This window comes from Podarcis vaucheri, assembly GCF_965113315.1.
Source record: "Podarcis vaucheri genome assembly, chromosome: 4".
Lineage (NCBI taxonomy): Eukaryota > Metazoa > Chordata > Lepidosauria > Squamata > Lacertidae > Podarcis > Podarcis vaucheri.
Genome location: NC_138762.1, coordinates 61206213 through 61227305, shown reverse-complemented (window position 1 = coordinate 61227305; position 21093 = coordinate 61206213). Strand labels below are relative to the sequence as shown.

General features: G+C 42.9%; 1 protein-coding gene across 8 annotated transcripts in view; it reads right to left on the bottom strand.

Annotated features, from left to right (window-relative positions):
* Nucleotides 1–638: 638 nt before the first annotated feature.
* Nucleotides 639–21093, bottom strand: part of BCOR (BCL6 corepressor) — an 87924-nt gene continuing 67469 nt past the window's right edge. For all 8 annotated transcript variants that reach the window (XM_082219935.1, XM_082219932.1, XM_082219938.1 and 5 more), the window contains 5 exons: nt 12200–12366; nt 4534–4679; nt 2579–2656; nt 2278–2428; nt 639–1764 (listed from right to left, as the gene is read on the bottom strand). In XM_082219935.1, coding sequence (XP_082076061.1) covers nt 1479–1764; nt 2278–2428; nt 2579–2656; nt 4534–4679; nt 12200–12366 — 828 coding nt within the window. In that variant the 3' untranslated portion in view covers nt 639–1478. The remainder of the gene's footprint in view (nt 1765–2277; nt 2429–2578; nt 2657–4533; nt 4680–12199; nt 12367–21093) is intronic.

Here is a 21093-nt window from a genome sequence, read left to right as displayed (position 1 = left end):
AGAGGCTTCTGCTGCCAAAAGCTCCCCTCCCCCTTGGCCTCCAAGAACTCCCAGAGCAATGCAAAGAGCTGAACGGAAGCCAGAGGTGTGCAGACAGTTTTGAGGCTGCTTGGGAAACATCCAGGAGAGGAGGAGGCTTAGAGAGGTGTGGAAGACGAGGACCTTCAGTCCTGGCAACTGCTCTGTAGGGGCAAGGCCTGTTGGGAAGTGCTGCTGAGGCCACTAGGCTGAGTGTATGTTCATTTCCTTGAATAGTTAAAAAACTTCACTGACAACAGAGATCTGCTTCCTTTATTGCTGACCTGCATCTGACTCCAGCCCTGGCAGCGTGGCACTGGGGTCAGCACTTCCTGTCTCCGCTGTTGCCTTCTGACAACAAAGGCTAAAAGGTACCTCTCCTTCTGTCACTGCACTGTGACCACCAGCAGTTTTGAAACTGCAACACTGCCCAGTTCTGCTCTATTTAAAATGATGGCAAGGTGTTTTTAGAAGACAAACCTGTACCATAAGGAGCAGCTAGGGAGATAGGGGAAATTTCTGGTGCAGCTCTACTCCTATGAAGGCATGGGTGCCAGCTGGGGTTGGATAGGGCCCCTAGTTCACTAGAGGGTCATGCACAAAACCAAGTTACATCAATATAGTTTTCAACAGTTTTATTGCCTTTAAGGGTTTTTTTGTAAAATATAAATACAAAGGCAGAAGAATTTACTTACAAAGTTAAAACACGGATCTCAAACATAAACACACAATTCAGAAAAGATTTAGCTTCTGTACAGTTTTAACCTCAACATATGTTAGTTTTCAATATTTTACAAGATACAGAAAAAATAGTTCAAAGTCTTCTTTTAAATAAAGAGCATCAAATGTTTAAACATACATATATATATATAAACAATCCAGTTTGCCTTGTGAAAACTAAATTTCACATCTTTTAAATTAAGATATAAAAGTTCACACAACTAGCTGATGCGCATGGATATGTTTTAAATTTATATTACAGTCCATTGAATTATATTCAATAGGGTTTACCTGGCCAAAGCAGGCAACTTTGTAAACAAAAATGAAAATTTTATGAAGTGCCTTACCCAATACAGTCTCCCAAGACAACCATATGACTTTGATCACACTGCCTGTCACAGGCATCTCCTGTGAAACCAAAGCCTTGTGTGAAGCAAAACCACTTCCTTTATTTAAAAAAAAGTCCCAAGTAAAAAAAAAATTATACCAAAGTTTGTGTGCATTTAAAGGAATATTATATAACAATTTGTAAAAACTGAATGACATCTCTAAAAAAAAAAAAGACAAAGAAATCTTCCAAAAGTCCACCCATCTGGAATTTATTTATATATTTATAATATGTATATAAAGGAAAGGTATCTTATTTAACAGTGTCCTTTATTTACAGAAATGGTGGCATTAACACATATACATAAAGACATAACTTTACAGAGAACTGTACATTAAAGCGGCCTGGAAGTTCACCAATGATCCATATCCTCATCTGGATGCAACCACTCGAGTGAAGCTCCCAGCAAAGTCTGTATCTCACTTGTATATTCCACTAAGTCCAGCATTTCCTTGCCTTCCGGGTTGAAAGCTTCTAGATCCTTTTGGCAAGAGAACAGCTGACTCAAAGATACCTGTTTGAAAAATTCCGCCTCCATGATGCTGACAACTTCCACGCTTGGGAAACTGCTACGAAATATCCGGGGCGACATTTTCAGCCTCTTTGCTGCGTCGGAAAGCAGCAACCAATTCCGTGGTCTGTAGAACAAAGTAAAGAAAGAAGTTCAAATTACCAGTAAGATGGCACAAAGGCTTCAGACATTTCAATTATGTCAGTAATTATTTGCGTAACTGGCCACATTCCCTTTTTTTGTAATATTGATGAGAAAGAGCTCTTCGTCAGGCAGTCAATGCTGTATACTTTACTTGGACCTTGCAAAAACGTGAAAACTCTTAAGTAGCCAGTTGACAGGAATGGGGACATTTAATAACAGTTTGAAATACAGGAGTGGATTTTGTTCTGCATGTAGCTCTAAATCAGCACACAATCCATGCAGATACAGACATACAAAATCATCAGGAGCGATGCACAATGCAATGTGGGTGGATTGTACCCGTTCAGAAGCTGAATATAAATAAAAAGTGCAAGCCAAATCCCCTTTCCACCAAAACCAATGACAAAAGAATCACAAAGCCCATTTGGAGAGGCTACATGAAAATCACAAGACTTCACAACTACCTCAAATATTTATACTATCTCCATTTCCTTACCCTTGAGAAAGAGACACTTGGATGTTATAGCATGGCAACAGAGGTACATCTGAAAATTCAAACTCAAAGATGTCACTAAGACCATCTTCATCCTCATCACTTGAGCCAGGTGGATTAGATAGGATGTCAAAACCTGTTTCCCCCTTTGGCTCTATTTAAAAGAAAAAGAAAAAAAGAAATGAGAACCAGCGTGAAACATACAGTAAAATGTGCATCTTGCGTGGCTTTCCACCTGCACCTCCTATACACCCACCCGCACGAAAAAACCCATGCATAATACAAAAAAGGAATGTTTGCTCACCGCACACAGAGCTGCCATAGAAGTCCCAGGACAAGCCAGGGTCATCGACACTTCGACCTTGCAGGTCAGTTAAGTACTCTAGGGGCAGCAACAATAACAACAAATTTAGTCAAAACAAAATGTCGGCAAGTTTTGCAGACAATCTTGTCATAAAGCATCACAATATTCATATTCCAAGAAGTTTTGCTTTTGCAAAGCTCTCGAATACAATGTAATCTGTTTTATTGATCAGACCACTACAGATGCCCAAATGAGACACTATCTCTCATCTTACTTCCTTTCTAAAACCCTTCTCCTGTTTCCACCTACTTATCTCTTCTGTCCTTTTCCATTCCTGTCCTCGGCATTCTCATTTGGCACACTCCTAAAACAGACTCTGAACACAGAGGCTACAATGACCTTAGATTAATCTTGCTATAGATTACATGTGCTCTATATGAACTCAGAGACACTTTTCCAGACATCCCTACATTATTCTGAGGTTAGAGGAGTAGCTACCAGAGAGGGGACCTTTTCAGTGGCTGTGCCCAAACTTTGCAAGTCACTCCCCAGCACATGTGCTTAACACCTTCCTTATTATCTTTTAGGTACCAGGCAATATCAAGTCATGTTCCTTAGGCTTTTGAACAGCATCTGATTTGACCTTTCAGAGTATCAATTCCTTCTGCTTGTACCTTGTTTTATTGCTCCAGGCCTGCTTTTCTTTGATTTTATACTGCTTGTTATTTATTTATTTATTATTGCTGGTTTTGATTAGGTTTTATTATTTTGTTTTGTTTTAATTCTTAACTGCCTCAAAAGTAACCCTTGGAAGTAACATTTTGAAATAGGCAGGATTTTATTTTATTTTTTAAAAAAGGAAAGGAAACAAAGCCTATTACAGTGAGCTGGGATGCTCTGTAGAAAATGGTTCAAATACTCCCAGCTGCATGAAGCTTTGATAGGCAGGAAGGAAAAGACGCATATGGACCATAGTAAATCTCTGCCTTCTTGCTGTAAACTCCCCTGAGTTTTGCATTTCATCCCACCAGAGCCCCAAAGGATTGTAATTTTACCCTCACCACTTTTGCCAGATGGGTGGGAAAGACCCTTTGACCTACTAGCAAGACCAAGCTGTTGATATTGCATCTTTTAATGCAACTAACAGCACAATCCTGGGTCTTGCTCTCTCATAAATGTATTGATGGTTGCAGCCTAAATCCAATGGCATATTATTATATAACATAGTGGTTATGTTTTCATAACAGTGCTTCTGAAGTCCTAAAAGACCTGTATTTCTGTTCTAAACTAGCCAATTAACGGACTAAATTTTACAGCCTGAGTTCGTATTGCTGTTCCCTAAGATGAGTCATCGACTTTGGTAGAAAATTATTTATTTACCTGTTGCATTTATTAGTTGTGTTTTTCACCAAAAAAATGACCCAAAGAGACTCACATCGCAAAGCAAACATTAAAACAAAGCAGAAATAAAAACCTAAAGAGCACACCATGTATGTGGCAGATGAACTCAATCCACTAAGATGAGCAAAAAAGAGAGATATACCTAATACCCTCCATATTAAGAGGCAAAAGCTTGAGTGAATAGAAATGTTTTTGCCTGGCATCTCAAAATGGATATTGACAGCATCAGGCAGGCCTCCCTTATGATAGCATTCCACAAGCCGGGAGCCACCAATGAAAAGGCCTGTTCCCATGCAGACACCCTCCACAGCTCCCTCAGAGGTTTGCCTCAAATGTCAAACACAGGCCCAGGTAAGTTCCTCCACAGAGAAGCAGCAATTTGGGTACTGGGATCTTGAGTAAAAACAAGCACTTTGAACTGAACCCAGAAACTAATTGGTAGCCACTGCAGTTATACCAGAATTGGCTTTTCTGGGATTCAACTGTCTTGCCCTGGTCAGCAGTCTGACCGATGACTTCCATAAACAAAGAAACAAAGTAATAATGTTGCACACCTGTTAGAAACGTTTCCATTAGTTCGCTGTGTGTCATTTTCACAATCGTTCGACCAGAGTACGTTGCAAGCGTTGGATCAGCACCATACGAAAGTAGTAATCGGACAATTTCCAGGTGATCGTTTTCCACAGCATCATGAACAGGCCTGGGGGCAGAGAGGGGGAAAGGACACCTTCATTTCAAATTCACATACTGTACTGAGACACGTTTTGTTTCCATTTGAAGCAAAAACACCATTATCTTTATCATAAGGTATGGTGGGTGACCATCTACTAATTGCTTTTCTCAACGTTTTAAAATCAAAAGTTAACTTCAGGAAGTAAACAAAGCTTACATGGCAAATGAATACACATACAATATTAAATGGCATGCTCCCTTAAAGATAGGCATCAGTGATTAATCACTACTGTGATCACTTTGACCAAGTAACTTCAATCTCATCTTTTAAACAAATTCCCATTTTTAACAACCATTGAATTCTATTCAGCTTCCATGTTTGGTACTTTGAGGTCACTTAATAAAATTGTTGTACTGGGCTATGTATGGTGGTGGTGGTGGTGGTGGTGTGTGTGTGTGTGGCCATAATCATCAGTGTTAGACTTGGAAATGAAGCTGGCTATGATGATACAATTGCAAGGGGAAACACTTTCAACACTCAAAAATTTTTTTCTTAGTTTTCCCCATATGTCTGATAACAAAATAGGACTGGAAGACTCTACTGCCAGCCTCCTTCCTGCACATAAAAACCTGGAGCTAGCTTAGGAGAGCAACATTCCTGAATTCATAGAAACATAAGAGTTGGAAGGGACCACAAGAGTCATCTAGTCAAACCCCTTGCAATGCTGGAATCTTTTGCCCAACACGGAGCTCGAACCCATGACCCTGAAACTAAGAGTCTCATGCTTTCCAGCTGAGCTATTTGAGAACATAACATGCCAACTCTAAATGCACAATAATTCCTAAGATTTTCACACGCACACACTTTTATTTAGGGCAGAGGTCTTAAGCTTCAAATGCACAAAAGTAGGAAGTTATGAGCTATATACAGATTTGCTATAAGCAGAGCAGCACAGGTTTTGAAAGCCACCAACTAGGGAGACAGTAAAATTCCTGCTCTCGCTGTTTGCCTAGGATAGTAAAAACGGGATTGTGAAGAAAATGGCAGGCAGCATGCAGAGCTGGGGGGCTGCGTTTGTTTGGGAATGGCAAATTGTTCAGGGCTGCTGTGCACTGAATATACAACTGTCTTCCACACATTTGCTGTATAGGAGGCAAACACAGCAGCACAGGGAGCTAAGCAGACAACCTTAATGGCCTGGCAAAGCATCTACACCAGTGCAATGAAGCAGCAACACACGTATTTTGCACAAATTCCCCCCAGAAGTGCATATGGGCATCATGCCATTCAGAGAGAGAGAGATGCCTGCAACCATTTAGATTGGTGACCAGCAAAACAGGGTGGAGGATAGCAAAAACTGGATGCCCCTATGAACTGGAGGAACGCTTTAGAAATCCCAGTCCTTGCCACTTCTAGAAAGGGCAAAATTTATCCAGCAAATCTGTGCAACTCTGATCTAGCGAGTGCTTGCTCCCAGTTTTAAACAAGAGAGCAGGTTTTTTTCTGGTACAGAAATCAGGAGTACCTCAAGACCACAAGGCATGCACACCTGCTCAGGCTTAAGAGAGGGGGAGATACTGAAAGACCCTGCTGTGCTCATGTCAATTCCTCTGGGGGAAGACTTGGCCTGAGTTCCCATTACGGCTGCGGCACACAGAGTCGGTTCTACTGCAGTCGCTCCCCGGCTCCCTGCCTATAGAGATCACATCACTCTCAACAGCAGCTGCCTTTCCTAGGCTGTAGCTTCATTCATCCTCCCACCAGCCTCACGACCTGCAAGAACTGCTTCCTATCTCAGCTGTTGCAGGCAGCCAGCACAGGAAGCAGCTGCTCTTCAGGCCTCATAACCCAATCTCTCTTCACACACACACACACACACACACACACACACACACACACACACAAACACACACACACACACACACACACGTGGCTAACCAAGTTGTCTGGGTTTCCTGACCCCATTGACAGACTCCATCTTAGTGTATGAGAGCCAGAGGACAGGAAAGAGGCTACGAAAAACAGAATGGGGAGCAAACTTAGAAGTAATGGAAAGTGACAACAGGAGCAAGGGGGCAAGGGAGAGATTATACTAGTAAACATTTTATATATCCAGCAAGTAATAATAAAGCCACAATAAAGTAAATATAAGACTAGTTAAAATTGGACCACATAGCTAGGTAAACTCATTTTAAGTTTCTTAATGGTTGAGATTACATGCACAACACCATCTTTTGATTCATTTAATCTACAACAGCTACCAAGCACCAAAGAAGCACAGTGGTCTTTGGGGGCATCAAACAGGACAGGGCAGCTTCAGTATCAGGCTGCAGAGAAGTTAAATATCCATACAGAACCAGAAATTGAGCAATGGTTGTGCGAGTGAGATGAAGTTCACCATAGTTTAAGCTGTGGGGAAGCTGAACCTTTTGATCTAGAATCCAAATATATATAGTGGGAGAGGGAAGTCACTGAGTGCTAAGGGAAAGGCACTCTGCATATGCTCAGATGCCATACCTTTATTTACAACTTCCCATGCCCCTGGCATCCAAAACAAGTTTCTCAAGCTAAGTTCTTCCCATGAAGCTCTACACACACCAGTAGTTGAATTGCCCTGGTCCATTTACCGGGCAAGATATTTCACATGACATGAGTGACCTCTTGATTCAGTTGGTGGTTTTTAATATCTCAGTGCAAGGTTTCCCCTGAAGAACATTAGGTTAGGTGTAACCTAGTGGCAATGTCCCACCCCGCTCCTCTCTTAAAAATTAGCTGTTACAGGATGTTGGCTCATGAGCCAGCAGACCTACAGTAAGAAAAGAATGTGAAGGCGTTTTGCCATGTTCCTCTCTTAAAGGAAAATGGGCTAAATCTATCTGCCATCATGATTGCTGTGCAGAGATATTAACATGGAAGGTCAGGGCAACAGGATCATTTATTATTATTATTATTATTATTATTATTATTATTATTATTATTATTAGAGGCATAATAAATGGAAAAGTATTGCCTAGAAAAAATATATACCAATATATAAAACGAGTCATACATAGTTGTAAGTAAGCAGAGTATGTATACTTTCCTGTGAAAAAGTCTAGTTCCTTGGGGTGGCGTGGGGTGGGGTGAATTGAAGACACTTTTATGATGCCCAACTTTTAAGGTGAGACCTGCCCCCCACAAGCTGCTTGAAAACTTCCCATTTTAAAAAAATCACATTCATCTTCCTAACCCTTAACACACACAGCTGCCAATCACAAAGTGAAAATGGCAAGAGGGAGGCTGAAGAGAGAAGCAGTCCCTGACTCTTAAGATTTTTTTCCAAAACGCGCTGCTGGGTTTTTGCTTTGGGTAGATTTTGTTTTATATGGCACTGTGTTGTCGTTTTGTATTGTACAATACTAGTTTTTCCAGGTTCGTTGTTTGTTATATATATATACATGCTGTCATTTGTTATTTTGTAAACTGCTTAGAAACTGATTTACTATTAAGCAGTTTGCAAATATATGAATTGATAACAACAGGTTATTTCACTGAGGAAATGGGAAAGGGGAGGAGGAGAAGCCAGTGGGTCAAATGCAGCCAAACCTGCTCCCCTCCAGATGTGTTTGGCAGTTGCAGCTGCAAGAGGGAGGGACAAGGCGGCAGGGGAGCTCAGTGTGGATGCAGATGTTCCTGATGCTGCAACCCACACCACACGCACACACACGCCTTACTGCTCCTCTTCTCAGTAACTGGCAGTGAAGTGCAGTGTCTGGGAGCAACACAGCCCTGTCCTGCCAGCCACAAATGTGTTTTGGACTACAACTCCTGGCTGGGGCTAATGAGTTTTAATTCAAAACATCTGGAGGCACCAGGTTGGGGGGAAATGAAAGGCACAAGTAGTCTGGCGTGGTGAGTTGTGGCTTTTCAGCATGTGTAGCCACATCAATGTGAATCTGAGTGAGATGGTAAGCTCATTCCAAGCACATGCATTTGTTATTGTGAAGTGAATTAGGAATTTCATAACAACAAATGCATCTCGACAGCAAATTTTAAAACGGCACGGAAGGGGAGTGGATTGTGAAAGTAGGGAGCGAGAAGCTGGGGGTCCTTCCACTTCCCAGCCTGATAAGTGCATGAAAGGTTCAAGATTACAGATAAATAAATAAAAATCCGATGAGAACTCTCAAGGACACTTACAGAGGACAGATCAAGTTGCACATCAGATGGAACAGGGCAGAAAACCCTCCTGGATTTTCTCCCAGCTCCTATATGTGGATGATTTTGGGATGCAATCCTACACACACTGTCCAACACACCAACCATGGAGCATGGGAGGGTGTTTCTGCTTCAGCAAATCCTAGGGGCAGTGACAAATTGTTGCGAGGAGCCTGAATTTATTTCCTGTTTCCTTAAAATTCAGAACAGTCAAGGACCTGATAAGATTCTGATTGTATTTTATATACATAATCTCTGCTGAACGAGTGAATCTGATTGCATTTTATATACATAATCTCTGTTGAATGAGTGAATTTGTACTATCTAAAAACAATCGAAGTGCAACAAAAGCCATACTTGGAAGACCTGTCTCTAAAGAAAGAAGACAGCCTTGATCTGCTCCTTCACAGACATTCCCCCTTGAAATGATATTAGCTTTTTAGTAGGGTAGGGCCTCTTTGGCAAATCTTGAAAGAGAGAGAAGTGTTTTATCAGCCTGGTGGGCCCAAGACAAAGAGGACTTAATTGGTCAAGGTAAACTGACTACTAGCAGCTCTTTGAAAGCTAATACTGATGCCTTTCTGTGCAAGACATCACTGCTACACACTTAAGTCACAAATATGAGGAGAGGTGCCAGCCTGGAGACCATAGTATGCTTGCTAGGCTCATTCTCAGGAGATGGCAGCTTCCAGAATACTATAGTTCTAGGAGACTAGCTGTTGTGGGGATGGCATGTGAATCATGGAAGACAAACTCTCACCACTGAAAACAGCGCATGGACACAGGATTTCTATACCACAGCTGGTGGACGTACAAAACCTTGCAATGTGGTTTGCACCAAGTGGTCCCATTGCATGGATTCTACAGCAGGCTTCCTCAACCTCAGCCCTCCAGATGTTTTGACACTACGATTCCCATCATCCCTGACCACTGGTCCTGCTAGCTAGGGATCATGGGAGTTGTAGGCCAAAAACATATGGAGGGCAGAGTTTGAGGAAGCCTGTTCTACAGAGTTGTGCTGAGATCTCAAAGTACCCTCTCCCCCTGTTTTAAATTCTGTGGTTGCTGGGATCCCCAATCCAAACATGCCCACTGATAATTTGCATCTCCTTTCCTTGTCAACATCAAATTACAGAGTTTCCACAACCTTGTTCTATGCAATGCTAGCACTGCAGATGCCATATTCACTTTGCCATAGGATGGTTGTTCATACATTGGTTTTCCATAGCAAAGCAGTGATTCGTGGTAAAAAAAAAAAAACCCAGTAATGCAGAATACCATTGCATGCTGCTTGGGGGCTCTGAATCTGCGCCTGCTACCTTGACAAGAGCACCGTTAAACCCAGACATACACGCACACTTCCTCCCTGCTGTCACCAGTGTCGCTTTAGTGATGGAATGGGGAGCCATGGAAGTCACGTTCAAATACATGGAAGAGGGAAATGTAGAGGCAGAACACTGCAGATTTGACTCTCCGGTCCAGCAGGAAAGGGATACAAATGCATCTGCCGAGCTCCACTTCATAGCACATCATGCGGCAGCAAAGGATGGAAATGGAAGGCCCATGCAAGGAGGGTGGTGGGTGTGTACTTAATCCAGTGGTTGCTGCCACTACATCGTGGGAGGGCAGGTAGAGGGCACCCTAGCACAAAGCAATGAGAGATTCTGGTGCTTGGTAGGTGAAAGGGTATGTCAACCTTTAGCCATGTAAGAAATGCTCAGGAAGCTGGTGTTAAGAAACAGTGCTAATGTAAAACATAGAAGCATAAGAACCCGCTGCCTTACCCAAAGTCAGGCCATTGGGCCTATCTAGTTCTGTATGGTCTATGTGATGACCAGCAGAAGCTCTCTGGGGTCTGAGACAGGAGGACATTCCCAGTCTTACCTGGGGGTTGAACCAGAGACTTTCTGCATGCAAAACAGGTGCTGTCTACCGCTGGAGCTTGGCACATTATAGAAAAGAAGTGGCTGTGGAATCTCCAGTTTTCAAGGAGATACAAGAACCTTCTTTTTATGGTGCTAAGGAGGTCTGAATGGCTTGACCTGCTCAATAAAAAAACCCACACAGGGGGGGCCTGCCCAGCCTCATAGACTCTTATTTAGTTAGATGGGGAGAAGGGACAATTTCCACCCTCCCTTCCCCACAGGTGGGCGGGGTTTGCGGCACTGAGTGGGGTTCACCTGGGCGGGTGCCATCCACCTACCTGGGCAGGCCTTTGACCCACCCTCGGCCAGGGAGGGCAATGGACAGCCTGCCAGGGGGTGGGCCGAAGGCCAAAAGAAAAGAGGCTGACCCCCTTGTCCAAGCCTCTTTCACTGTTCTTCCTTTCAGGAAGCATGTTCCTATAGACCTGATAAGGTGATAATGACAGAGTGCTCAAGAGTAATAGGCCGCCTTAACCAAGATTAAATCTTTTGTGTGTGTTTTCTTGAAATCTTTTGACTATTGCAAGTTGATAGGCAAAGACCAATAACTTAAGAGCTCTTGGCTCACAGATATGCTAATTTAATGTCCTTGGGCTGTCAGGCTTGGTGGTAATTGATAAAACATTCAAATGGAAGAACTCCAAAAGGCGCCCTCCATCTTGTATCTTAGTACAGTAATTTAAAAGCAACAATTATCAACATTATGCACAGAAATGTTTGGTGAATCAAAAAGAAAAAGAGGAAGGACTTAATAATTAGAAAAAGATAAGAATTAGTAAAATTAAGCAATGTTGTACACTAAATTATAAGGTGTACAAATTACTTGCACTTTTGACCAGTTTGATATTTAAAAAGATATTTAGAAGTATAAGTAAGATATAAACAGGACAAAAAAGTAATATATTTCAACAGTTCAGTAAAACTGCAAGAGATCCTATTCCTATAACAATTATAGCCACAAACAGTTTCCTAATGGAAAAAGAGTTAGGCACATAACAAAGAGAATTAACACAGAAAATTAAAGCGTACAAGGTAGGGTGAGGGGAGGAATATATTAGAAATTCTTAGCAGAATGTTATTGTCCAGTATAGTTTCTCAAATATCAGAACAAGAAGTGTGAGTGGCTAGCCACCTGGACCTCCCACAAAACTAGGCTGTATTGATTCCAGCAGGATTTAAATGTGGCTAGATATGCAGCCTAAATTTGCAAAAGGACACAACATTTTTTGAGGAACCAAATTTTATGCATTAGAATGCAATTAGCAAGTTCCGGAAGTTTGAGAGACTCCAGCTCTCAACTGTTGGAGAAAAGCGACATTTCTTTTAAACATAATTTCAAAGCCATTGGTGACATCAACCCAGCTGTGTATTAATGCGGGACAAAAGCAGTGGCCGTTTACTCTTAGTAACTGAAGTGTTGCTAACCTAGTTCCATCCTGAGCGCTGCAGTTCACATCGGCTCCATATTCTAGGAGATGTCGCACAATGCTCAGCCAGCCTCTGGCACAGGCCTCATGCAGGGCACAATAACCAGCATTGTCACGATGATTTACATCACAGACTTTGTTTTCCAAACAATACAGAACCACTTCCTGGAAAAGAGAAGCAAGAGAAAACAGACCATGTTGTTTGTTGCTGTGGAGACATGCATACCTTTACTTTAACATGCTGGGAATACCCTTCTCATTGGGCTATTAAGGAGTAACAAAAGGAAGAAGGGAAGAAACCACACAGCTCTTCTCTCCGTTGAAGAAGTCAAAACTTAGAAAAACAAAACAAGCCACTAGCCCCCAAAGGAAGATTCGGAGAACCCAACCAGCTCCGAATCTCAACCCATTTATTTATAAGCAACTCTCAGGAGCAGAATGAATATGCAAATAACATACTTAAGACTGTGATGTAGGGTGTTCACATCCAACAAGTAACTTTCAAAACTAACAGAAGGATGCCTTGGCGATGCCAACATTTTACAGCTGCCATTGTAACTCTGAATATTTCCTCTATGGCAGAATGGAACGTTGGTAGCCGCTGAAAGTATAATCATAAGCCTTCCTCTTCTTTTAGATTCTGAAGAAAACAGGTCAGCTTCTGCTTTTGTTCGACTAAACCTCTTTGCAGAAATCTTAATTCCTTCCAAATAATGTTAGAGCTGATCTATACTTTAACTTATCCATGCCTCAACTACTCCCTGGGGTCACAGGTTTCACACCAGCACCACAATGTGTACAAACACCATGAAGACATGGAGCCATCATGTTGTGAGTTTCCCTGCCTTTGCTCCATGCCAATGGCAGCCACTGGCGTGGACAAAGAAACACAACATCATGATGCTGGACTACACAGTGTGTGGTCTGTGCACATTGAAGTGCAAGATGGAAATTGGCCATGAGGTAAGGTAAGGTAAGGAGTAAAGATAAAGGGACCCCTGACCGTTAGGTCCAGTTGTGGATGACTCTGGGGTTGCGGCGCTCATCTCGCTTTACTGTCCAAGGGAGCCGGCGTTTGTCTGCAGATAGCTTCTGGGTCATGTGGCCAGCATGACTAAGCCGCTTCTGGCAAACCAGAGCAGCGCACAGAAACACCGTTTACCTTCCCACCGGAGCAGTACCTATTTGTCTACTTGCACTTTGACGTGCTTTCAAACTGCTAGGTTGGCAGGAGCAGGGACCACCAAGCAAGGGGGGGCTCACCCTGTCGCGGGGATTCGAACCGCTGACCTTCTGATCAGCAAGCCCTAGGCTCTGTGGTTTAGACCACAGTGCCACCAAGGTAAGGTAAGGAGTAGACTAGTCTAACTGCTGTGTCCTTTGTCCACATTTTTATCACTGATTTGAGATGCCTTTATGGAAACAAGAACCACCAAGATAATTGATTGGGAGTGTGTGTGTCTCACACATACACACTCCTTACATTTCACAGGATTGTAGGGTGGGGAGGGATCCCAAGGGTCATCTAGCCCAACCCCAGGATTTATATCTTTCCTTTCTTGCACCATGGAACCCAAGGTAGTGCTTAACACAATCAAGCTCACAGGCAAATTTTCCAAGCTCTTGACAGTCACGGAAACATTTCATTAGTTCTTTTATTTCATAAAACGTGTATACCACATGACTGTAAGGGGCAGGGGGAACCGAAGCGGTTTTGCAAAAATGAGACTGTGATCCTTCAGTCACCTGGAACAAAGGCCTGGAATAGCAGATCCTGTTCTATTGGCCCTCAGTAGGTGACAAAGAGTGCTGTGAAAGGAACCCGATACAAATGCTGTCAATTTAGCAGGACCCTTCACAAGTTCAGTTAACCATTTCGTTCTCAAGTAAAGGCAGAGAGAAGAAAAGAGAATAAAGAGCATTGTGATGCCTATTTTGTTACGGCATAAGCTTCTGCGGACTAGAGTCCACTTTGTGAAATGCAGGGAGCCCATTTCCCCAGCGCCGCAGACTTATCCTTGCAGTTCCAAATCTGCCGGAAAGCCCACAGTAATCTGCACTCTTCACATACCTGACCTGAGGAGTTGGTAGCTAGGATACAGCATGAAGCTGTTCGTGTAGCAGGCCTTTGCTAACCAGGTTAAAGTGGATCACAGGAATCTAATGAACTGGCTGTCCAAGCTAAAGAAAGAAGTCCAGTCATATGACTTTTAGGTAGGTTTAAGTGCTTCAGCCACATACCATGAACAAGGTCTGTCTTGTCAAAATGGGGAAGACTTATAAGGCTCTCCCAGATAGTGTTCCCTGCCCACTCCACCCCACCCCAATGCCAGCCATTATGGAATCTGAGAGTCTGGTACCCAGGCTATTCTCTGCTGGTCCAAACAGCAGGCTGGGACTAACAGCACCGACATGAGCAACATAATTCAATTAAAAAATAAAAATCTGGGAAAAGTTATTTCATACATTTCCTTCCATTTCTGGCTTGCAGAAACAGTACCAAATCATCTGTGAGTGGGCAGTTTGTTAGTACAAACAACTGCCACTTGTTTAATTTTAAACTGAACTTTAAAAAGGGTGCTTTTAAACATATGAAACTGCCTTGTAATGAATCAGGCCATCGGTCCAGCTAGCTTGCATCATCTACTCTGCCTGGCAGAGACTCTGCAACAGAGCTAGGCTCGACAACTAACTCTTTCTCAGCCTTGCAACCCAAAATCCATTGCCTGGAAATCCCAGGGACTGACAGTGTTGTGGGATCAACGGAGCTCATGCATGCAAGCATTTCACACCGGCCACACAATGTCATCTAATTGCTCAGCCCTTACTTTTCTCCATTTAAGCTGGATTTATCCCTTCTGCAGAAAATTCATTAAGGTTGCAAATGAACCATTTGTAGTGTCTAAATGATCCATTTGAGATTGCAAGACCTTATCTAGATGCACCCTGGGCCTCTTTCTGTGCCCAATCTGTGCACTGTGCCACACTGAGCTGTGGGCCATCCAGAGTTCTGGCTTTCAAACAAAAAACATTAGCACAGAAAACTTGGGACTAATTGTTCAATTTTAAATCAACAGGTAATAAGCATATGCCTATATTTAAGTGACACGTACGTCAGAAATTGTCAGGGGTAGTTGTCATTCCCCCAACCCCACCCCATAAACCCCCAGCACATGCCTTTGCTTAACTCCCATTCATTCAATCTGCACAAAGGTCCCTGAAGGAGGGCACCCATTCTGCGTACACTCAGCCTCTTGCCACAGAACTAGAGAAGTTCCCAGTGGATTTCATCCAGTGTCATTAACCACGAGATGTAACAATGTAGAGTTTTATGGTTAATTAATTAAATGCCTCATTAACTCTTTAAACATGATTTATTCAATTCATAGAAATCTCAGCCTTCTCTGTCGAATTTCACAACATGTGGCTGATAGCACATAACTAGTTTGGATCTGAAATTGGGAATCCTGGAAAAAAAACACATTGCAGAAGCTTGTGAAGAACAATTAAGATTGATGAATATATATATATATATATATATATATATATATATATATATATATATATATATATGCAGGTTTTGGTGTCTTCGGGTGTCTTCCCGTGTAAGAGTCGGGGTGTCTGTGCGACGTTTCGACGAGGTCTCACTCGTCATCTTCAGGCTGGTGCTTTCGGCTTCTTGTTACTGGAACAGAGCAGAGTCTGGTGTTTGAGTTCCTATAAATACTGTTGAGGGGTGTGGTGTATAGCCTCCAACGTTCTGGGCAGAGAGGAAGTTCCTAGATTAGTGTGCCTTTTCTTCTTTTGTTCCTTAATTACTTGAGGGATATCTTGGGTGATTTCATGAGTGATATTCTGAATACCACTGGGTGGGTCATTAAGTGTAGATTAGCCACTATAGTTTGGCTACTGGATGGAGGCACACAGAACGCCGTCACCAATCAACCACACCAGACCCAAACCCAGACCCTCTCCACAGACATATTACAGACTCCATCCAGTAGCCAAACTATAGTGGCACCTCCGGATGCTGCACCCCCCTGCAATCCCTACACAGATCTGGCTGGCACAAGGCACAAAACCACAGCTCGCCCCTATACACGAAGCCAAGCCAGAGCACAACTAAATGCAGCACAGCCATCTTCTCAGAAAAACTCTTCACAAGCTCAAGAGGTCAAGACACGAAAGCTTTAGCAACTAATCTACACTTAATGACCCACCCAGTGGTATTCAGAATATCACTCATGAAATCACCCAAGATATCCCTCAAGTAATTAAGGAACAAAAGAAGAAAAGGCACACTAATCTAGGAACTTCCTCTCTGCCCAGAACGTTGGAGGCTATACACCACACCCCTCAACAGTATTTATAGGAACTCAAACACCAGACTCTGCTCTGTTCCAGTAACAAGAAGCCGAAAGCACCAGCCTGAAGATGACGAGTGAGACCTCGTCGAAACGTCGCACAGACACCCCGACTCTTACACGGGAAGACACCCGAAGACACCAAAACCTGCATATATATATATATATATATATATATATATATATATATATATATTCTTTGTAATTTTTTTAAAAAATTCTTTTTTCAATAAATATCATTCTAAAAAAAAAAAGATTGATGAATATAGACAAGGGTGTAGCCAGGATTTATTTTAGAGGGGCAGGCTTTATGTTGGGGGGGACAGAACAGAATTTTCTGTGATGCAATTGGACGGCTAGTTAAGTATTTCTATTTATTTACCTGGTCCTGGTTTAGGGGGGCAGCTGCCCTCCTGCCCCCCTTGGCTATGCCCATTAATTCCCCGATTCCCCATTGTGATGCCCTCAGGCATCATGATGCCCACTTGGTGACCACCATAGCCCCCTGACTCTAATTTTTCTATTTAAAAAAAAGGCTTCTTCATTACTACTGGTGATGCTAAATTGACTGGAAAGGCACCCTATCCTGGCTCTTTTACCTTCCTTTCCACTAGGAAAGCCTCTGGGTCCCAAATGATGGCACTTTGCCAGCATTTTTTTGTTTGTTTGTTTTGTTTCTTGGTGTGTCTTTCACCTGATTTTTGTGTTTGTATGTTGAGGTTACCTGCTTTTTGGAGGGGGCTCTGTGTGTTTGTGATACGGACTCATTGTTAAAACCGTGTTTATGGAAGACAATCTTACTCAGCTACGAGTGATCGCCAAAGAGAAAGAGAAAGAGAGAACGGATTTTTCTTTTGTTTGGATGCAGATTGCCTTGCCTGGTTTTGTCGTTGGATTGTGAGAATTTTGTTTGGGAGAAGGAGAGCCCAACTTTTTGTGTTTTATTTGTTTTAGGAAGTATGTGGGTTATTTGTCGGATTTTGGTGTATCACCAGCTTTTCTTCTGCAACACGTGTATTTTGCCATCACATGACAGTTTCTAAGATTTTCCAAATGTGCCCCTTAGCTTCCAAAAGGGTTGGAAACCCCAATATAGAGAGTTTAAAACTGCATTCACCATGACACCTACTGGCCAGTTCTAGCCCATATGCCATTTTCATGCAACCTTGTGTTGTTATTTATAAGATGCATAGTTATTTATAAAGTCATCTCAGTTTCCACCAACCAAAGCACAGAATTATTTTCAATGCTTCCGTGACAGCTAGAAAGTGATGCATTCTAGCCTAGTAGAAACGGGAATCCTATTTAATGTGTGTGTCTGCGTGTGAGAGGGGTGTGTGCATGTCTCATTTGCTGCTTTAGTACGTGTGGCAGGCTGCCTCTCTAGATCCATGTTCCATGTGTACGGATCCACAGAGCATTCTGTGCATCATCCTCCGTCCAAGTCAGCAAAGGAACTCACTGAAAGAATAATGTGCCTAAAGTCTCTTTACAATGCAACAGCCAGCCCTGTCATAGTGATTTACATCACAGACCTTGTTTTCCAAACAATGCAGAACCACTTCCTGGAGAAAGGCAGGAAGGGTGGAGAAAAGAAACTGTTTGTTGCTATGGAGATATCTTTAACACCAGAGGTTATCACTTAAAGAAAACAGGAGGGAGGGGCACAATTCATCTGGGAAGTGTTTCAATTGGGGAGGGGGAAGAGAAGAGGAATGTTCCAGGGGGAGTCCTTCTATAAAGCAGTCAGATAAGAAGGGCATTTGGAAACGCAACGCCTATGAGCAAATATCCCTCGCAGCCAAAGTATCATGGCAGCCAACAGACTTTCCTAGGCTGAGGCCTGCAATGCATTCTACCAGCAAAACCCCATTCCTCTGGGGAAACCATGAAGAAAACCTCGGATTTCCTGTCTACAACCCTATCCACAATGCACACACACCCCTCACCACCGCTCACAAATTCACTGACTTTTCTAGCATGTTCCTGTACAATAACAGGGAAAAAGTTGAGAGCACACACTTGGGTGAGAAATTTTATTTAAAAAACAACAACAACAAAACTAGAAAGGTCATACAAAAAACACCACACAAAAACCAAGTTATTTTAACATCCCTCTAGATAATATATTCCCTGTCAATTTCTATTTAAAAGATGAAGAAAACAAGTTTGTCAACAAATCTCAAAACTTTGTTGTATTGTGGGTCTGAGACACTTTTCTGGCAGTCTTATGGACTATAGCATTTCAGCTGATTTGCCTGTCACATCAGAGAGGTCATTTGAAAGGTTGCCAGCTGCACACCAGTGCAGGGCCAATCTAGTCCTGACAACAGTTGTGCATGTTGTAAACACGTAAACTGTCCAAATCACAGAGAGAGAAAAGAGTGTGCATGCCTGACTTTAAAGCAATGTACAGGTGTTGAGTACAGACTTTCCCTCACCTATGGCTTATCTGCCATTAACTTCTGCCTACACATCTGCAAGGTGATGGGAGGGAGGCGGGGGAGAGAGTGTTAATTTATTACTCCAAAGAAATAAATAAAACATAGTTAGCATCAAACTAGATCTGTTGACTGAGTAGTGGCAAAGAGACCTGGGTAGATATGGCCTCTGGAAAAATTGGGGTCCAGGTCTATTTCTCTGTTGTTTTTCAATTTATACATCCGACTTTCTTCTAGGCAACATCTTTCCACTCACTGCTGAAACCTGCAATTCTTTCCCTGCTCCTTCCACACACCTCCAGCCCTTAATGAATGGCACTGCTGCTATAATCAATTTCACAACCCTCCCTGCCAGCTGCATCTCTCTCTAAAAAAATAAACCGCACACACCAGGATAGCACTGGACAACATTTGAGGGTTGACATGCACTACACAAAATCCCTCCAAAATAGGTGCAACAACACTTTGCGCAGCTGGTGTAGCTTATTGCTCTCTCGGCTACAGCCATAGTCCTGCAACATGGGTATAACAAGGAAGGACTTTTATCTGCTTGGTATTGGGCAAACTGCTTTTAAAATTGTTTTAATTTAAGTAAGAGTTTTCCCAAGTTCAAAAGACAATGAACTCCTGGCTTTGCTGCTGCTTTTGACTTGATACACTATTCCCCAATCACAGCTACACTCGAATCCTGGATAAATGCATTGTTTTCTATAGGGCAGCAACCCCTTCTCCACCAGGGAAGACCAGAATAAAAGGTGGAAAAGTGAAAAGCAAGCAAAGGTGTTTCTTCTCTAGAGTTTCCACAATCGGGCTGCACATTTTGGGTTCTAAAAGTGCCATAAAAGTTGGTGATCTGGGCATTACGGTGCATCTCTTGCCCGCCCCAGCCCCACAGGCACCCATATCTTCACAGCCAAGCTCTGAAACACAACCAAGCAAAAAGCTTCTGGAGAGAAGGTCCATGAAGAGGTAAGCAATAGGTACACAGTGGAGTCGGCACCCAACCTACTACACTCACATTGCTATTAAAATCCTCCTCCTAACAGAGTGTTTCAATACACAAAACTGAGCTGAAACAATCACATCTCGTTTGGCCCTGAGCAGACATGATTAAGGAAAAGGAGACATGTAACTGATATCTCTAAGTCAAAACACAGAGAGTACCACCTAGGAATGCCTCTCCCTTTCCCCGTCAAACTGTGCATTCAGTACAGCTGTTTCAGGAGGAGTTTTAATCTGGTATTTGCCGCTGTTTACTCTGGAAAGGGTCTTCAGCACTGTCCTTATTTGTTTTCCTTGAAGCCTCGTGGAATACAGTTCGAATTAATTAAGCTATGGGACACCTCGTCAAAGTCAGAGGAAAGATTCCCAGTGGCATGTGGTAGCTATAAAAGCAGAACGTTTCCAAGGGCGTCTCATGTAAAATGTTGTTACATATACAAATAAGGTGGCGCTGAACTCTTGTTGTTCATGCTCAATGTCCATCCTCAGAAGTCCAATGTGGCTGAAGAACAGAGGTTCAGAACTGTCTCCACTACTAACACCTATAGATCCTACACAGACAAGTGGGTCCTGCAACAAAATGCTGCAGCATGGGAGTGCTCCTAGTCAGCCAACCATTCCTTTTCTATTCTGTTCCTACACACCCCATTGGCACTCAGCAGACACAACTAACATACATAAAAACAGCTCCAGATCCACCACACCCTGCTAAAATTAAGATCCCAAGGCCTAGGTGAATAAGAATGGCTCTGCCTGGTACCTAGAAACAGGCACTGGTGTGCCTTCCTGGAGAGCACACCCCATTAACAGGGGAGAGGGGCCACCATGGAAAAGGCTCCTTCTCCTGTTGCCACCCTCCACACCTCCCACAGCAGGTCACACAGAGTAGGGTCTGGGTTGCTTCATGTGGGGAGAAGAGGCCCTTGAGGAATTGGGGTGCTGAGCCACATAGGTCAAAACCAGCACACGCCACCCTCTGAAAACAACCACCCAAGTTAGATTGGTAGTGGTGCTACCTAACCCCAGCTCAGACAGTCATTCCAGAAGCACAGAATGACCAATGGTGTCAAAAGCCCTTAAGAAAT